The sequence below is a fragment of the Lepisosteus oculatus genome, chromosome 5 (assembly GCF_040954835.1).
Source record: "Lepisosteus oculatus isolate fLepOcu1 chromosome 5, fLepOcu1.hap2, whole genome shotgun sequence".
Classification (NCBI taxonomy): domain Eukaryota; kingdom Metazoa; phylum Chordata; class Actinopteri; order Semionotiformes; family Lepisosteidae; genus Lepisosteus; species Lepisosteus oculatus.
The window spans coordinates 12720947-12739875 of NC_090700.1; the positions used below are offsets into that span (position 1 = coordinate 12720947).

The following is an 18929-nucleotide window of genomic DNA, read 5'->3' on the forward strand; positions in this document are numbered from 1 at the left end:
ACTAGGACCCACACAGACCACAGGGTGAGCACCTTCCAGGAGCAACCTTAGTTTTTCCCAGGAGGTCTCCGAAGCAGGTACTGACCAGGCTCACACCTGCTTAGCTTCAGTGGGTTGGCAGTTGTGAGCTGCAGGTGATATTTTTGGTGATATTTGGTGATATGCAGGTGTGTTACCCTGTGCTGGAATTGACTGAGTCACCATTGTTCAACAGAACGTGTTTTAAGTGTGTTATTCTTCATGTCCAATGCTCATTTCTGTTCATTGACTTTGCAAAATGTCCTGTGTTGAGTAAAGCTGAGATAAAAAAACAACAACTATTTTCTCTGGTAAACATTGCAAACCCACAGTCCTCTTCAGACTTTTCTCTACATTATTTCAATTTTTTGGTATAGCAGGGGGTGACAAGAAATACAACATGCAATTTCCCTGTATTTACTTCACATCTGTAGCTGTTTTCAAGTCAGAAGAGAGGAGACAGGCTTAAATTCTTCCCTTTGTCATTATGTTGACACACTCATCTTTTATCAAATGACTTTCATGTTACATTGCCATGAATGTGATAAATTTTTATGGTTCTCACAAGGACACTTTATGACATAAGTGTGAAATAAACTCCATATCAAAAAGAAATATCTGCTATAACAATTGCACTTAGCAAAAAAAGACGTGATGTCAGATTTAAGGGATATGCAGAGCGCAGCGCGATTTATACTTTGAAGCAGAAAAAAATACAGAAACAGTTCTCAGCTCTGCTTTGCAGTATCAAATAGTGTCACTGTGTATCTGCTTATAGGGCATTTTATCCGATAAAATTAGATCTGCCTTTTTATAAAAAATATGCCACACAGATTCTACTGGCTTCCAATTTTTAACACCTTCGGTCCTATAACATGTGGACCACTCAAGCCCTTAAATGCTTAGTCGGAATAGAGAGAGGCATCTGTTTTTTTTTAAAATAACAACAGTAGAGTAGCCAATCAGATTACAGTCCCGACAGGAAAACCCAATGGCTCTATCCTCTGAGTCACCATTACACTTCAGCTGTAACACCAGAAATATACAGCATAACACTGAGGACATGGCTTAACCAGAATTATAACATCTGACGGCAAACGTAGTCAATCAAATAGACTTATGAAGCATACGTCTACGTCGATTTGTATAGAACAGGGCTTTACAGTCGTTTTACTTGACTGCTGTAATTTAAGTAAACTTTTTATGAGCTGTGTTTTGCATTCATTTTACATTGAATTTGGTTATAAAAATGTTATTTCACAGTGTTGTGACAATGTGTCCATTAATCAACAAATCAACATTACGTGAAAGTAATTTATTTTTGGAGAACGCAGGCGTCACATGGAACTATTACGACAGTAGCTCGGAGAGAGAGGACGTTCATAACGTGAACACCTATTTCCGGTTCTCTTGTAGTTCTTGTTCGAATTTAAAAATCCTAACGTCTTGATTTGTTCCCGAGGTAAGGTTCTACATCTTAACAAAGAGTTAAAATAAACCGTTTTTGATGTCACCGATAAGGAAAGTGTAAAATTAATTACGGATGTTTGTTCTAAAACTAAGCCAATGTTTTTTAAAGAAAATGCTGGCGACAGTGCTGTATGGAAGTTTCCCAATTATTTTCCTATTTGATCCATCCACGAGAGTAATTACATCTGTGACTTAGCGTTGTTTCGAAATTGTGTAAATCATTTGGACGTTTAAAGAGCAATCTGAAAACGTTGTGATTCAGTTAAGATCACAGCCGTAAATGCATACCAAGGCCAAAGTAAAAATGCTTTGATATTCCAGAGTATTTTGTTGTATTTCTGGTGGTCCTTTCTGCATTTAAGACCAGCAGGTGATGTTCGTGTTGTTGAGGTTTTATGAAGATGGATCATACTAACTGACGATAGTAAAGATGTTTATCCACATAACTAATGACAGTAAACGCATTTAGAATTATGGTTTATGTTTATAAATGCTAGAACAGTACTGAATATGTCTTTGTCTTTCTAATTAAAGGATATACGTGTAATATTATTTTTAAAGAATATTTAAGGGCATCATCGCTAATTGTCCATTTAAAATAAACCCCACGATGAAGGTATCACGAAGGAGAACTAGTGTTTTCTTTCTTAATAGAGGATTTAAACTCTCACTGACTCCTGTAGGATGTCCACGCTGTTCCCTTCCCTTTTCCCCCGGATGACCGAGTCACTATGGTTTAACCTGGACCGACCTTGTGTGGATGAAAATGAGCTTCAACAACAAGAGCAGCAACACCAGACCTGGGTGTGTAGAGGACGACAGGAACAAACACAGCTTGATTTCCTCCCATCTTTTTCATTTTATTGTCGTGGCATGTCTTTTAACATCTTTTAAAACTTTTATAACAAATATAAAGTCACAACGTCGTACACTCTGGGGGGGGATGCATTATATATAACAAAAGACAAACACGGCAATAAAGTTAAGTTAACCTTTGGACAATTGCAAGGTTTTTGTACGCTTTTATTGTTAGTCAATTCTGTTGAATTGTTTGTTCCTACACCTGCATTGAATGTTATGAAAATGTTTCAACCTTTAACTGTATTATATTATCGTATTACGTTAGTTGCCATCCTCTCCAGCAAACAAGGTGATTTGCAAAATAATGTGTTATGGGTTTTATTTTCTAGGTGGGATGCATATGTTTTCTTTATTCGAGTTTAAGATTTTTGAGGTTTTTTTAAATATTTTGCTGTGTAATTCTAATTAAATTGTATCTTCCTGCAGTTGCAAAGCATTGCTGAAAAAGATAACAATCTGATGCCAATAGGGAAGCCTGTTTCTGAGGTAAGATGTATGTACCGCAATATACTTTGCTTGAAAATAAGATGTTTGAGTCAGTGTTTATGAGCTGCAGAGAAAATGTGGTTAATCACAAACTTAAAAGTAAAAAGAAGAAACTTAATATTTCAACTGTTGAGCTCTCTACAAGTCTAGATGTCATGAAGGGTCAGATGTTGAGCCAATCTGATCCTCATATTTAAGACCGGGGAACATGTTAGTGTTTCCACCTTAAAATGTTTTTGGAGTTGCATATAGGCATTTGAAAGTACCACTAAGGATAAACAACAGCAAAATACCTGTGATGGTTTTAGTATATAACAAGTAATTCTGAACTATAGTTGTGTTTTTGCTTGACTTTGTGAATCGGTTATTGGAATATGTTAACATCTCAAAAATCAAAGCTTCATTTTATGCTTTTATCTATCGCATGTATTTTGGCAGAAATTTAGAATTGTCTTATCCAATTTAAATAGCAGGTCATTTAATGACATTTTGAGATTAAATGCATGTGATTCTGATGCTGAAAACACTGTTGGTATAGGCCTGCTCTAATCAGTGATCATGTTGGAAGAATTGCAGTTGTTTATGAATATCGTTTTTAATTTGTCATATTAGGTCAGGATTAGTGAATTCTGTCACAATGATAATACAGTAGGCTGTGTCAAATAATGTACTTAACGAAGTCACTGCCATAAAAGCTGTACATCACAACAGTAGCCATATATTGTAGATCTGATAACTGGAATGAAAACAACCACGGGCAGCAGGAAAACAGATAAATATGCCACTGGAGGGTAATGGGTAGGAGGAACGGATTTAAGTATAGGCATGGCTTTATGACACTGTTGCATGGTTTCTTTCTGCAGACGTATGACGATGAGGATGAGGAGGATGATGAGGATGAGGAAGATAGTGAGGAGGACTCAGAAGACGATGAGGACATGCAGGACATAGATGAGATGAATGACTATAATGAGTCTCCCGATGACGGAGAGATCAATGAGGTGAGAGGCCTGGCTCGATGTACACACACCGGACCCAAGTATCCATACAATTCTCTGTGCCCTGGCTGGAAAATGCTGGGAGGGGGTCCTCATGGGAAAGCAATAAAGTTCTGCCTAGGCTATGCCAAAACTCCCCCCCCAAAAAAAAATGTTGTTTGAATCGTTTCAAAGGGTGCTGATCTCCTGCCAGTGTTGATGACCAGGGAGCTCCCTCTCAAACTGTTTTTTCTTAAATTTAGAAATGATAATTATATTTGTTCTGCCCACCTGAGTGGGAGATTTTGCACATCTCACTTCCTAGCTCTTTTGACCCCTTACAGAGGATGGCGAAGAATAAATCATCCTTACACTTCCATACTGCTTTTCTGGACACTCCACTTATAAAGCTAATCAGCTATCGGTTGGAAGGAGACCAAAGAAATAAGGCCAGTTCATAGATGGTGATTATTAGGAGGCCACGATTGGTAAAAGCTAAGGGAGAAATTTGGCTAAAACACCAGGGTTAGCACCCCTACTTTCTGAGAAATGTTCTGGGATTTTTAATGACCACAGAGAGTCAGGGCCTTGATTTAACGTCTCATCTGAAGGACTGAGTCTTTTTTACAGTATAGTATTGTGTTCCCGTCACTATACTGGGGCATTAGGACCCATACAGACCACAGAATAAACACCCCCTACTGGTCCCACTAATACCTCTTCCAGAAGCAATCTTAGCTTTCCCACGAGGTCTGCCATCTAAGTACTGACCAGGGACACAGCTGCTGAACCTCAGTGAGTTTCGAGCCCCTGGTCTTTAATCATATCGCAGCACAGCCTCATATTGGAGGCTCAGCGCCGAATGGAAGAGGGGTATATCTGTCACTGACTGCACCATGTCCGCAAGGATCTGAAAGGCCCAAGGGCCATTTTAATCTGGGTGCCTCATGGATAAGATGATTCGTTTTTTTCCCTGCTTTCTGTCTCATCCAGGTGGATATGGAAGGTGCTGACCAAGACCAAGATCAGTGGATGATCTAGAACATCTGCATTTTAACCTGTTTTTTGCACAGGACTGTGTCTTCAGATGTGATGGATTACAAAGTCTGGAAAGTACAGGCTGCTGTTCAGTTCCTTGATACAGATTGGAAAACTGCTTCAGGCCACAGGGTTTTCCATTTTGTTTTTAAACAGTGTGCCACTTTTCAGTGGAGAATTAGGCAAATTATTTTGTCTAATATACAATTCATGTCTGGTATGTCAATATCTAGAGGACATACGTTTTAGGTTTTGTGATATTGTGTGCCACTTTGGTAGAATCAGAATAGCTCTGGTAAGTGTTTCTGTATATATTTTTAAATGCTACGTCAGTTGTCAGCCAGTGGCCGATGGCTTATTACTGCTGCTTCTGAGTCTAGTTTAGACTCGGCATGTGAGCCGAGGAAGAGTAAAGGGCACTGCAGAAAACACTCTGACCTTCCAAAACTGATTGCATTTCCTGTGTTTGGTCTACATGAATAGGTGCTAAAATGTCAAGGACTCATTAGCGATGCTACAGTGAAGTTCATTCAGTGTATACCTTCTTCAGAATTGCACCAAAGTTAAGGTGTGTCAGTACCTCATTCTAATTCTGTAACTACTGGGTAACATGTAATAAACTGTTCTAAATTAAATCAGAAATAATATAAAGCACCATTATAAAATAGTGACCTATTTTATACAATGCCAAGGGATTATAGGATAAAAGAGCATTGATTGTAGTTTATGCCCTTCAGAAAGAATACATTTTAATTATATGCTGTTTGAGAGACTTTATCAAACCACTTGCATTGCTCTACATCAGGGTAGCAGAGCAGCTATAAAGGAAAGAATATTCAAAAAGTGTATAGTTTCTTCTTGATGCCTTGAAATTTATTTTTTATGATGAAATACAGCAAAGAAAAGAAAATATCCCACTTAATTTGGGGAATGGTAAGCAACTGTCAGCCTTTATGTGTGAAGGGATCATGTCTTTATTTTATTTAATAATGGAGTAGTTCAACCGACTCCTGTATAAGGGTGTCTTTTCAAAGCTACCAAGACAAAGAGAATAGGAGTTGTCCACAGAAACAGGAACAACATATCGTCTTATGTCAACGTCAACAGTTTTCCAGCTGTTGAAGTCCTTGATGTTGAAGATTGTTTTGCTAACCAGTGATATTGATAATAATTGATAATTGATAAGTAAGTAATCTTATCTGCTGTATATTATACCTTGGTGCATTTTATTATTTATAAGGTTCTGCAAATCTATGAAAAAGGTTATTACCGAGATCAACCTTATTGTCCCTGACATCTTTGCACATACTATTGCTTTTGTACAGGCAAACCTACATACATTTCACATGTAGTGCATGTTTCAGTTTCTGCTTGATTTAAACACATGTATGCATCTGTTATCTAAAAGCAACTTATCTTTGAGTGGGTCACAGAAAGTCACATCCTATCCCAGAAATGCAGGATACAAGGTGGAAATGAGAGAATTTGACTTTTCTAACATAAGTCCATCCCAGAGAGAGACAGGAAGCTACTATTTCATTAGCCAGCCATAGTATATCAAGTCTAATCTCAATAAGGAAGAAGGATGGGAGCTGAAACCAGACGGGAGAAAATCCACACAGACAGATGCCCGAGTCCAAACTTGAACCCAGGACCCTGGAACTGTGGAGCATCACTGTGATGCACACATATTTTCAAATAAATCCACCACTAGACAGTTCTCAGTCTCCAGTCCTACATGTTCACCTAATGGATTCCGTTGATGGATTAATCTGTGAAGTACAGGACAAGATTTTTGTTTCCTTTTCAAACAGTTAAAAAGATATATTTGCAGTCCTCTTACAATGAACTTCTGAACTTTTCTTGTCCAAGATAAAAAAGGCTAATGGAGAAGACGTCCCTTCACACAAAACTCTAATTTGAAATAGCATTACATGATTAAAAAGGTTTCATTCTGTCTTCAAAATATGTCCCATAAATAAAATGGGAAAAAAATACATTAAACCATGAAATGTAGTTCTTTTATAAAAGTTTATAAATGTTGAGGTTAATACAAACAGTTACAAACACGAAAAACAACGAAAAGAAACATAGGCTTACTGTTTCCATAAATGACTTTGACATTGCTCAAATATATTGTTTCATGTTGTGGTTTAAAAGAATGCTAACGTTTTTAAATGGTTAGGGAAGGTTTTACTATTAAAGTAAGTAGCGTTACCAGACTACATTGAAACGAGATCCAGTGAACAGAAGACATGACAAAGGTGGTCTTCAATTGAAACTAAATGTGTTTCAGTGTAGTCTGTTGACATTACTTCTAGGACATCTGTACGAAGTTCTTCAATGATGCAGTTGAGAGATAACTACAAAGTGGCCGAAGCAGACAATCTATTTTTTTTTCTCGTTGTGTACCACTTAGAGAAAGCTGTAGGTTTTACACTTGTCCACTGTTTAGATATTTTATATATTTTCAGCCAGACTTAATTTCATTGAAGATTTAAAACTTCAATGTTAAGTTACTCCTCTTCCCTGTGGGTGACGCTGTCACTTAGCTCCAATGTAGGTGAGCTCTGCCATGCCGTCCCGGATTCCGGGGATGTACTCCAGGGTGGCGCGGTGAATGCGATACTCGTAGAGCCCGCTTCGCTTGACGTAGCGCAGGAAATGCGGCGCCCCCGGGAAGATCACATTGTCGGCCAAGATAACGCTCCCTGCTCCGAGCAGGCCGCTCCCTTCCAGGAGCTGCAGGTCAGGCAGGTAGCAGCGCTTCCAGTGGTCCATGAACACGAAGTCCAGCCGCTCTATGCCAAAGTCCTCCCGCAGTTTAGGAATCACTTGATCTGACGGGCCTATAATCAGCTCCACCTGAAAGGCAAGGAAAAGAGTCTTCGTGGTCCGTGACTGTCACTCGAGTCAGGACAGCCTCCAGCTTTGACAGTAACTCTAACGCACAGTACAGTACGTGCCACTTCTGTGTTCTGTAAGTTATCGATGCAACACGGTATATTATTTGGGACATTGATTCCTATAAATCCGGTGTCCAATAATGTCCAAGAACTAGTTTTCACCCGAAAACTGCACCCAGTAGAGAAGTGTCCCAAGAAAGCAACAATGTGTGAAGAACTGATCTATCCAATATGTTCAGAAACCAAGAGTGAACTGAGTTAGTGTACGCTGGCTGAATACTTTCACCAGTTAAAAAGTGTAAAACGGTCGAAACTGAATCTTTTCTTTCCGTAGTATAGAATTCACCTTTACTCGTTTCAATGTCAGGGCGAAATGGTTTGAGAGGTGTTGTTTTCGTTGTAAAAATCATCACGTAGCAGTACTTATACATTATAACTTGTTATATGTTTTTTGGTGATTTTATCCTTGATAAATCAATAAACAAGGAGTCTTACTGTGTCGTCATCAAAGCCGGCCAATCGGATGACCTTCTCGGCCACAGCGGCGTTGCGCTCGTCCATCTCTACTGTGTAGAGTCGGGCACCGAGAGGCAGCGAGCGGGCGATGCGCACGGCTCCGTACCCGCAGTGTGTGCCCAGCTCCAGCACAATCAGAGGGGCATTTTCTAATATCAGCCTGTCCAGGAGTCTGCCTGTAATCACAGGATTTACAAACCACACAGATGGAAACAATCAAAGAAGTCATCTTTGTATGCGATTAGTGTACCAATTTATTACTACGATATAATATAACAACAGTATATTTTTCTTGCTGATTCTCTGTACTATTTTTTTCATTATAAGACTAATCTACCCATAATTCTGTGAACTTACCCCTTTCTACGTGCGATGATACATGTTATGTGAATTTCGTAGAACGTTTTAATGCGCATTTTATAACTATCCAGATAGTATAACAGAAGTTGCAAATGCGAATTTCTGTATTTCAAATCTATTTGAAACTGTATTTTCAGTCTTATTGACCAATATCAGTAACAACAGAGAGTTTGTAAAAAAGTCGTTATCTCAAATGCGATGCGAGAAAAATAGTCAACAATTATCCCCTGACCCGTCCAGCCTACGTACAGTACCAGGAAGAAAACACCATGCACAGTTAAAGGGGGGTTGTATGTAGTAATAGACACCTTTCTTGGGTCCGATGTTGCTGATGTACTCCACCTTCCTACACCAGTGATCGAAAGCCTCGAGGATGCTGTCTGGGTCTCCCGGAGTGACGTGCGTGAGCACATACTGGAACGCCCGCTCCTCCCTGGACAGGCCGCTCAGGCAGTCCTGTATGAAGCGCACCAACACCGCCCGGTAGAACAGCACGAAGTAGTAGCGGTAGCGGATCACCAGCGTCAACAGAAAAGGTAGGAACGCCAGTGCGATCGCTGGGGACACCATGATAGAGGCTGACCTAAAATAATCACAAAACAAATTTGAGATACAAGTCCCAGTTGGCTGTAGGGGTCTTTTTTTCTTTTCAGCACCCCCAAAGGTTCATAAAACCCGTACCCACAAGCGCTATTCAAATGTTTCGTCAGCCAGAGCCACGTTCTTTTGACTGAGGATTTATCGCACTTCTGAGGGAGTCATGCCTTACAAGAATAGATAAAAAAAAAACAACAGATGCACCACTATCGATTTATACACCTTAAAAATAATACCATACATTGTACTTGTGGTCTACAGTATACACCACAGAAACATACATTTGTTGATTTTGTACAGAGCCTCAAAAGAAGCTTCAAGCAAACCAGTAGCACCTTACATTTATGTACTCAGTTTCATCACAGCTAGATGTTGCAGGTCTTTTATCCCAGGTCAGTTTGTCATACAATCCTGAGTGTGGGAACAGTTCCCCTCACAGCGATGCTTAGTGCAGAGCATGTGAACTAATCACAGTAAAGACCCCAGACCACAAACAGCGGAAGCACACTTGAATATCAGAACACTGGTAATGCAGTTCAGACCAACCTGTTTCGAGAAGATATTGGATGAAGACTCTAGGGCTGGGGGAAACGCAGCTCTGTGTTGAGCTTCGGGCCTTAAATGCAAGACAGGTAAAATTGGCCGAGTCACCGCTGTTAAGAGGAGGTGTGTGAATTATTGATGCGACCCCAAGCTGATCCAGTAATTCGCAGAGAGAAAGAGGTGCGGGATCCTCAAGGATAGGGTTACCTGCCCCGCTTATCGCAGCAACACGTCGACAGGAATTCTCCAGAACGCATCACAAGTTCACCCCCGGGAGGCTTGGTAATGTGACCTTTGTTCAAAGATCACAAAGCCTTTGTTTCAAGCAATTTTTAATGGGAAAAAAAACACATTACTAAAAAAAAACCAGGAAAATACAACATCCCCATCAACGTGTTTTTTGGTTTGAAGTCCTTCGATTTGATGGAGGTTTATTTTTGTTATACAACCATTTAGAAATTCTAAAACCTCGGCAATTACTGTACTGTCCAACAATTTACTATATTTGTGTTTGGACACTTGGATTTAGGTAACATTGATCTAAAAATGTTACTGGGTATTGTAAAGGGTGGTACGATATTTGTTAGGCTTGAAAAAAATTGAAAAGTCATTTAATGTAGACTCAATTTAATGCCCCCTCCCACAACCACCACCTACATATGAAATATTTTCCATTTCATTTACAGTAATAAAACAACATGCAACAAAAAACACAACAATCATAGGAAAAGCTATTGCTTAACAATGCTGATGTTTATTTATTATTTTGTAAAAATGCTTTCTGAAAATGACACAACGTATGCACCAATGCTGTCATTTATATAAATAATTCAATGTTTTCTGATATAGTAATTAAATTGTTAATGGCTAGTTACATACAACACCTTCAGTTAAATTCCCCATTGTATTGCCCTTAAGAGACCCAAAGGTACATGGCTGATGCAGAAAAGCATTTTTAAACATTGGAATCTCTTTCCTGAGTGAGGGAAACGTTTTCCATATTTGATATTAAAGGTATTTAATGTAACCAGACCTTTGTCATTTATACTGTGGTGTTTCTGTACCCCTGAGAACTTTTCTGTTATACTGGACAGGGAGGTTATATCTTCTATTAATATTCACCACCCCTATTTTCCCCATTAAATACACACGTAAAGATCCATCCACTCAGCAGCGGAGCTTCTGCAGTCCCCTGAGGAATTTCCTCAGCTCCTTGTCAGAGCTTTGCCACAGCAGCAGCTTGGAGAGAACCAGTCTACCTCTCTGTCTGCTCCCCAGGGCCAGAATGATGCCAGAGGAGGGACCATCCAGTTCCTCACAGGCGCACCTGCTGCCCTCTGGCAGCCAGAGGGCGCTCCGAGCCATCGACTCCTCCTCAGCGCGGTCACCTTGTCTCAGCACCACCCGGCTTCTGCCGTTAGGAACAATCTTCCGGTCAGCCCCCAGCAACTGTGTCTCTTTGACCCTTAGTCGCACGACTGTATAGAAATCCAGACAAATAAAGCAGAAAAGTGTAAATTTAATAGTCTTTATGTGGAAATGCAGGTAAAAATAAGGGTATTTTTTGAGATGGTAGCCTTACTCCTACATATTTTCTTTAAAAGCTGATATTTTAAATATCTGATATTGATATTGTTTAAATACAACTACCATCCAGTTGGATTTAAATTAGAATTTACTTTAAATCAGTGTTTTCTGAAGCAATCGGCATGTTTATATGCTGGGTGGATTGATTTAATCTCACGAATTAAACACAAATATAACATACCAGGAGCACATAGAATTCAAACACATGCACCATACGAGGAGCGTACAAAATTTGGATTAGGAAAGGTACTCCAGCACATGCTCTGATCATCCACTTTTTATTGAACTCACCAAAATCGCTTTTGCAGTAATTCTCCAGAATCTCTTTCCCACCTTCTGGCAAACTGCACGCCTCGCATATCAATGTCCCTGTGCGAAGGAAAAAGGAATCTTAATTTATTTTCAAGGAAAAATCTTTTTAGAAACATATTCGTAGTTGAGTCGTCTTTAAAACGTGCACATGAAAGAAAAGCAAAGATAGCAGCAACTCACCGGCAAACATTCGGAGGGTGGTAAGCATTTCAAGTGAACAACGTTTAAGTATTTTATTTCGAATTTGTGTTTCTATTTAGTGGTAGATTAATATCAGACAATGTTTCGAGGTTCCCACCTCTGCCTCATAGAAAGTAGATGTCATGTTACGGGGAAGAAAATTGTTATAGACAGTATTAACTACTCTGCCATCAAACACGACCAGCCGAGAAGTGGCACAACCATTGAAGTCTAATGCAAAACCTCTTAACAACCACGTATCGTTTTGCGCGTTTCATAACACGCTCCCTAGAATCGAATCTCTTGCTTTCCACTTTAAATTTATGCGCTTTCAGATTTTTTTAAATCAATAATAATACATTGATTTTATATGGCGCCTCTAAAGGTAAATTCGCAAAGCGCGCTGTGTCTTTTCGATGACAGACTTTTAAAAATAGTATTTGAAACCAACACAATCAATGACAGGTGAATTCCAACAAACCGTCCATATCGTTGCTGTGGGGCCCCGGGTTGCCGTTGTCGCTGGACGGAGAAGCCGTGGGCGGGATGCAGACCTCGGCGCCGGTCGGGAACTGGCTGCAGTTGAGGATCTCAGGCCAGGGAAACCCGAAAGCGCTCATGACAGGCAGGCAGCCGTCCCGGACTCCCTCGCACAGGCTCCTGCACGGCCGGACGGGCCGCTCCAGCTCTCGTAAACAGACGGGGGCGAAGAGGGAACAGAGGAACTTCTTGGTGTCGCGGTGACACTGTTTGGAGAGCAGCGGCACCCAGGAGCCGGCCTGCTGCTGCGCTTCCTTGATGGTTTCGTGGCCCAGCAGGTTGGGAAGGCGCATCTCTCTGTAGCCTACGTCGTGGCACAGACCCATCGTGTTAGGAATGGGTTTGCAGACCTGGCGCTTGGCGCTGAATCCAGTGGGGGCGAACTGTAGCGAAGGGTCAGCTGCACAGACGCGCCAGGATGTGAGCAGTATCCAAACTTGAAACGGAATGGATACCGCCATCATGACGTTCGTACTTTTGAGTACTAAAAAGCCTTTAAATCAGGTTTCTTAACCCCACAATCAGTCTTCGGTGTAGTTAATTGACGTTATTCACTTATTCAAACTGATGCTTAAGAGGCATTTCGGCATCCAGTCTCTTGTTTCAAGATTAAATATTGACATTCACCATACTTGCCAGAAAGATAAGCTGGGTTCTCCCTCCATTAGCTGCAAGTACGAATACGAGTCGCCAAGTACAGTCCCCCGTCTTCGCAGAGCTTGAGAAAGAGTGTTTCTCTGGTGTTCTGCTAGGAGATAAATGCCATGACTGATCTGTAATTCACCTAAATTAAAGAGGGAAATGGTCGAGACACATCCTGTCAAACTGGTTTTTAAACCAGGCATTGTGTAATGCCATCTGTAATACCATCCGGGAAATGTGTTTATTGAGGGTTATAAAATTGAGACCTGTTATTTAACTACAGTGCTTTGAGGACGTGTTGGAAGTGCCAGCTTTAGTAATTTACACTTATTTTCAAATTCTTTGCAATCAACATTTTTTTAGTTATGTTTAATTAAAACCATACGTAATAACAACAAAAACGGTACAAAACACAGCAACAAAGATGTCAGTAGTTGTACTATCACAATCTACCCCCACTGTTATTCTTGCACGGAGCTGGCGGACAAGACGGTCAATTTTCAGTTCCTGTATCACGTGTTGAGGGTGTTTTGGTTTCTCCCAACTCCGCTTCACGTCAGCCGGAAGTCATATGTTATTGCTACAGAGCTGTTGTCATGTGACTACAAGCCTGGGGTTTGGAGAGAGGGGAAGATCGGAAGGAACAGAAGAGAAGGGGGTTGCTGGTTTTCGTCTTCCCAAGCCTGCACACCGGAATTTCTTTCTTTCTTTAATTAGTTTACCGGGAAGAAAAGCTGGAGATTGCATTCGGTTCGCCTGGCAGAGAGCCGAGAGCCCCCAGAGGATACCATGGGTTGCTGTTATAGCAGCGAGACGGAGGCCACTGATCAGGTGCTGTGATCTGTTCTAGTGAAGCAATGGTCGAGGTAGCAGTAACACGCATTCCTAATGTAACATAACCTGGGAGACTGAGAGAGGGAGTATGCGGGACTGGATTGACCCGAAGAGAACATCTCTATTCCTTTAGCTACCGTATAGAAAGAAAATGTTTGTACCAAAAATTGTGAAGACGTAGTGTGTTTAGTAGGGCCTAAAGGGCAAAAGTACTACACGGGCAAACATACTAGGGCTAGAACTTAGTAAAGATGGTTTTCTAAAGTACCCAAATGACAAGGCTACAGGAATGCAGGATTGCATGACCTGAAACGAAAGAATGTGCAGCATGAGATTTATTGATTTCTTATTTTTTTTCTCTAATTTTCAACCTTGGCAAAAAAAAAAACAACAACAACAAACGAATCTGATTCAGCATGACAAAATAACCTCGTCTGTCACATGACTCTGGAACTTTGCAATAATGTGCAAATCACATGACAAACTGTCCCTTGCATGAAATATTTAGTCATGTGGGACAAAAAAAGTGACAGGCGGAACAATTTCAGAGTGCATGCACAATGAGCCAATTGGACACCAGCCTCTACTGTTCCTTTTCCTCAGTGATGTGTCAGGATGTTATTTGATCATGTCTTCTCAGAAAGATATTTGCTTATAGTATAACACTTTGCATTGTTTTTAGTTTTGCATTGTTAAAACTATGGCTTGGATTTTCAATGGTTAAGCATTTTTTATGGCCAAAATACTATAAGCGAATGCCACTATGCAAAAGTGATTTTGGATCCACCTGAGGATTTCATTTGAAACCCATAGCTCAGAGATTAGCTGGAACATGTATCTGGCTGTGCAGTGGGTTGATTTTGTTATTTTACATCCCCGGAGGCCTTTGACCAAATCCAATTAATTGTCCTGAAAGTTATTGAGTTAAGGAAGGTTTAGGAAGCTTCAGCCTAGACTTACATAGTTCACAAAACTCTCACACAACACTACACAATTTGTCACATTTTATACAGGGTACATATTCAAGCCAGGACTATAGTGATTCATTACCACATTTTTTTTTAAATGTAAAAACTCATGTATTGCTTAGCCGTTGTGTTCAGTTTGGCAGACATGGTGAAAATTGTATTTCTTGTCAAAGGTGTAGTTCACAGTGTACTTTTTAAAATATTGTACTGAGATATGGAATATTTTCATCACCTGATTTGCAAGGTATTTCTAAGCTTCAGTCCTGGCAGACAAATAACAGCCCAGGGTTTATATTTAGCAAGCAACCCATCATCTGCTTCTAAATTTGCGATTTTTAAATTGTCCAGCTAAGGCGCTCACTCCCGGTGTTCCCTGCTTGCGTTTGATGAAATGCACCATTGCTGCCTTTCAGGACCGAGATGAGAGGAAACCGCTGATCCCCCATCCCAACCCGGACAATAAACCAACCAACGGAGCAGAGAGGAATTCAGCCAGCCTTCCCTCAGCGCGGACAGATGAGCAGGCCCTCCTCACGTCCATCCTCACCAAGACAGCACTGTAAGTAGATGGTGGAATGGAAGCATCTTATCCACACAGTGAGACTGGCTGCTGTGTGGTAGTCTGAACACACTGAGGGGACAGGGAACTTAGAGGCTCATTCTTGTTTTGCTCTCCAGGAATATAATTGATGTCTCAGCTGCAGACTCCCAGGGAATGGAGCAGCATGAGTACATGGACAAAGCTCGACAATATAGGTAGGTTCAAACTTCCAACTCTCTACTATGTTGCTTGTTCTTAGGACATTTAAAAATATCTTTGCTTCCTTAAAACAAATTCCTGTTCTGGATGATAAACAGGTTCTGCCTGATGAAGTATTAAAGCTAGAATCTTTTGATACAGAATCATAAAAACATCTAAAATGTTTCCTGGAAAATGTATCTCTTCAAAAGTCCAGTGCTTGGTTTCTGTATAACATGATACCTGTCCTGAATTTGCCACTGTCTGTAGCCAGTGGAAGCCATGATCCAGCTAAACCCTGGACTCCAACTTACTCTCCAAAAAAATAAACCAAACTTAAAGTGTTACTGTGGATGATGGCTACCCATGAGTGCAAGACAAGCTCTTTTGAAGATGATATACAAATATTCACAGAAATACAGAGTACTTCAGTTACCACTCGGAGCAATAATTGGGTCCACTTATATTGTATCATTTACACAAGAGTAATAAAGCCCCTTACAATTTGTAGGCACTTAAATTTAATTACTCCGTTTGTTTAGAGGACATAGGTCATATGTCTGTTCATAAGGATTGTTTGGTTGAAAGCATATTGAGTATCTGTCTCTTGATTTATTTGTAACCATAGAGTTAAACTTTATTTACGTATTGCACTTAAGTGCACGATGGAGGGAAATTAACATTTCAGTAAACTCATTTGGCAGCCTTGTTCTGAATAGAATTTGGATTAAGGCCACTAACTGACACACTAAACAGATAACAGTAACTCCAGCTACTCCTTGAGCAGTTGACTTCAACTGAACTCCTCAGATGGCCTGAATATCAAATTTGTCATAGTCGAAATTTACTAATGGCCTTCTAGCTGTTAGAAATGCTTAGCTTGTGAAGATTATAGATGAGGTTTAGCATGATCTTCGTAATGGAATGCAAGCGACAGTCTTGTTAAAACGCCAATTAATCCAGTGATGTGCTGGATCGTTTTTTCTTTGAAAGAAGGTAATACGTTTTGTGGAAATTCTAATGATAACTTCTGCTGCTTATGTTTTAGTACAAGGCTGGTAGGCCTCAGTAACACACTGTCACAGAAGAAACCTGCACCTCTGCCCTCACTAACTAGCCAGCCCCATCAGGTGCTTGCAAGTGATCCTGTGCCATACTCGGACATACAACAGGTAAACAATCCTGCTTTTTATAGCTTGATAATATTCACAATCATTGCTAAATATGCCACAACCTGCCACTATATGTTAATATGTATATTAGGCCTTGTGCTTTCAGAGTAGGCTCCAGGTTGTTGCAAACCTTTCCAGAAATAAGTGACTTTATGATGGATAGACGGTTTTAGACATTCATATAAATGCAAAACATTCCTGTTTGTTTTGTGAATAAGTTAGATTTTGATTTTAATAATGACTTGTTTTTTTTTTTCCAGGTTTCAAAGGTAGCGGCATATGCATACAGTGCAATTTCACAGATAAAAGTTGACGCAAAAGAGGAACTGGTGGTGCAGTTTGCTATTCCCTGAGCGCCTGAGGATAGATTTCTGTCCTTGGTCTACTCCGATTTCTTTCTTTATCTCCCTTATGTTTCTAACTACACCCTCCATCTCTCTCTGTCCAAGACATCAGCGGTGCTACTGTAGAGCATCAACAGCTGATCGACTTGGAAACCGAACTTTCGTACTATAGGTCAACTCGTACCGAACAGGAACTTCTAAAGTGTGTGTAGGAATCTCTTTTGTGACCTGTGGAGGAATTTCAGATCCATGCTGTTCTCAGTGTATTAGTAAGATGGCGCTAAAACTATGGCTTGGATTTTCATTGGTTAAGCATTTTTTATGGCTAGAACACCATAAGTGAATGCCACTATGAAAACAAAAATGATATTGGGTCCACCTGAGGATTTCTTTTGAAACCCATAGCTCAGAGATTAACTGGAACACGTATCTGGTTGTGCAGTGGGTTGATTTTGTTAATTTACATCTCTGGAGGCCAGTGACCAAATCCAGTTTATTGTCCTGAAATGTCTTGGGTTTGGGAAACCTCAGCCTAGACTTATGTAGTCCACAAAACTCTCACACAACACTACACAGTTTGTCACATTTTATAGCCTCTGGTATGCAAACAATTTAAGAACGGTACAATCAGGCCAGGACCATAGAGATTCATTACCACGTTTTTTTTAAATGTACAAACTCACATAGTGCTTAACCCTTCTTGTCATTGAGATTTGCTGTTGCTATATTTTCTCTTGCAATTAACCAGCACTTAAAATTCACGGGCACGCAATTTAAGAAAGGAAAAAAAAAAGAAGCTGATGAGTTTAAACAATATTTAGTTTGTCAGTGCCTTTAATGTACAGATTTTGTAATGCATGGAGGCAAGGAATAATGGTGTGATTGAGGTTTGTATGGTTAGTTGGTGTTGCAATCATGTCGGTTAATCACTAATGACTTTTCTTGAGAAAGTGGAAGTTATGAAAATGAAAGCCAACAAAAGATTCAAGCCCTAGTTTTTATTAACAGAAGACATTTTATTAATCTGAGGTTCATTAATTTTTTAAAAAAAGAAACAGGAATTGAGGGAATGTGGAGACTGGTCCTCATCCATTTACCTAGTGTTGAAAAGTCAATGGCTGCTGTACTTTCAAACAGTTTTAATGTCAAGATACTTAAAAATACAAGAGTATTTTTTTTCTTTTTAATGTATTTATGGTCACTTTATATTTTCTTTTCTGGTGCGAGCAGATCTCTAGTGCAAAGACAGGCACTTTTTGGGTTTTAAAGGGATGAACCTTAGGGCTGTAAAACATGAACAGACATCTTATTTTTGGCTTTTTGCAGCGTGCTAATAGTATTTTTTTTACTTAAATGTATTACTACCTGAATTACATTGTTTGTTTCTTAGGCTAGTACCAAAACAGCATTCATTAATAATGGATTCTGTTAATACCATTTTTTGTTGTTTATTGAAATTATGCATTAAAAATATTTGAAATACCTGATAATGTTGAATGTTGTTTTTTTATGCAAACATTCAGACCTTAAATATTAAAAATAAAACCATAATTTCTGTTCATTTGCACCAAACCAGTTGCCATATACTGTATATTACTATCACTGTGATATGGCATGTGATATACTGTAACACATCACCATACCCAACCCTATACAGTTTCTAAAGGGTAAGTATAGTTACACCCACTGCACGAAATAATGGACATTGCAGAATATTTCTGACTTTACAAAAACTATGTGATGCAGCATATACATCTTGCCTGGCTATATAACAGCAAAATGCAAATTTCGTCGTACCCAACTTACAACAATTGACTGCTGAATGTTAAATAAGATTCT

At 39.8% G+C, this 18929-nt stretch overlaps 4 protein-coding genes across 4 annotated transcripts; 2 read left to right on the forward strand and 2 right to left on the reverse strand.

The window, feature by feature from the left end:
- The first annotated feature begins 1079 nt into the window (after positions 1–1079).
- Positions 1080–5613, forward strand: anapc15 (anaphase promoting complex subunit 15). The gene is made up of 5 exons (XM_015341628.2): positions 1080–1480; positions 2172–2292; positions 2776–2835; positions 3699–3836; positions 4806–5613. The coding sequence occupies exons 2-5, from the start codon at positions 2173–2175 to the stop codon at positions 4851–4853; spliced, it is 366 nt and encodes a 121-aa protein (XP_015197114.1). The 5' UTR covers positions 1080–1480; position 2172; the 3' UTR covers positions 4854–5613.
- A 1254-nt stretch (positions 5614–6867) lies between these two features.
- tomt (transmembrane O-methyltransferase) lies at positions 6868–9484 on the reverse strand. The gene is made up of 3 exons (XM_006628137.3): positions 8941–9484; positions 8252–8448; positions 6868–7715 (listed from the first exon to the last, which is right to left on the reverse strand). Exons 1-3 carry the CDS (start codon positions 9200–9202, stop codon positions 7395–7397), a joined length of 780 nt encoding a protein of 259 aa, XP_006628200.1. The 5' UTR covers positions 9203–9484; the 3' UTR covers positions 6868–7394.
- A 1020-nt stretch (positions 9485–10504) lies between these two features.
- Positions 10505–13547, reverse strand: sfrp2l (secreted frizzled-related protein 2 like). Its single transcript, XM_015341627.2, has 3 exons — positions 12333–13547; positions 11651–11728; positions 10505–11250 (listed from the first exon to the last, which is right to left on the reverse strand). The coding sequence occupies exons 1-3, from the start codon at positions 12853–12855 to the stop codon at positions 10940–10942; spliced, it is 912 nt and encodes a 303-aa protein (XP_015197113.1). The 5' UTR covers positions 12856–13547; the 3' UTR covers positions 10505–10939.
- Positions 13548–13648: 101 nt separating this feature from the next.
- On the forward strand, positions 13649–18580 carry lamtor1 (late endosomal/lysosomal adaptor, MAPK and MTOR activator 1). Its single transcript, XM_006627845.3, has 5 exons — positions 13649–13864; positions 15249–15394; positions 15514–15591; positions 16623–16746; positions 17007–18580. Exons 1-5 carry the CDS (start codon positions 13823–13825, stop codon positions 17097–17099), a joined length of 483 nt encoding a protein of 160 aa, XP_006627908.1. The 5' UTR covers positions 13649–13822; the 3' UTR covers positions 17100–18580.
- The last annotated feature ends 349 nt before the right edge of the window (positions 18581–18929 follow it).

Bases quoted from the DNA above. Each gene is read 5' to 3' on its own strand.
- anapc15 (XM_015341628.2), top strand. From the start codon at position 2,173: ATGTCCACGCTGTTCCCTTCCCTTTTCCCCCGGATGACCGAGTCACTA. The intron at 2,293-2,775 runs GTGTGTAGAGGA...ATCTTCCTGCAG, and splicing joins AGCAGCAACACCAGACCTGG to TTGCAAAGCATTGCTGAAAA. The intron at 2,836-3,698 runs GTAAGATGTATG...TTCTTTCTGCAG, and splicing joins TAGGGAAGCCTGTTTCTGAG to ACGTATGACGATGAGGATGA.
- sfrp2l (XM_015341627.2), bottom strand. From the start codon at position 12,855: ATGATGGCGGTATCCATTCCGTTTCAAGTTTGGATACTGCTCACATCC. The intron at 11,729-12,332 runs GTTTGTTGGAAT...TCCTTCGCACAG, and splicing joins CCACAGCAACGATATGGACG to GGACATTGATATGCGAGGCG. The intron at 11,251-11,650 runs GTGAGTTCAATA...ATTTCTATACAG, and splicing joins TTACTGCAAAAGCGATTTTG to TCGTGCGACTAAGGGTCAAA.
- lamtor1 (XM_006627845.3), top strand. From the start codon at position 13,823: ATGGGTTGCTGTTATAGCAGCGAGACGGAGGCCACTGATCAG. The intron at 15,395-15,513 runs GTAAGTAGATGG...TTTGCTCTCCAG, and splicing joins ATCCTCACCAAGACAGCACT to GAATATAATTGATGTCTCAG. The intron at 16,747-17,006 runs GTAAACAATCCT...TTTTTTTTCCAG, and splicing joins CATACTCGGACATACAACAG to GTTTCAAAGGTAGCGGCATA.
- tomt (XM_006628137.3), bottom strand. From the start codon at position 9,202: ATGGTGTCCCCAGCGATCGCACTGGCGTTCCTACCTTTTCTGTTGACG. The intron at 8,449-8,940 runs GTGTCTATTACT...CTGTGATTACAG, and splicing joins CAACATCGGACCCAAGAAAG to GCAGACTCCTGGACAGGCTG. The intron at 7,716-8,251 runs GTAAGACTCCTT...CTTGCCTTTCAG, and splicing joins CCGGCTTTGATGACGACACA to GTGGAGCTGATTATAGGCCC.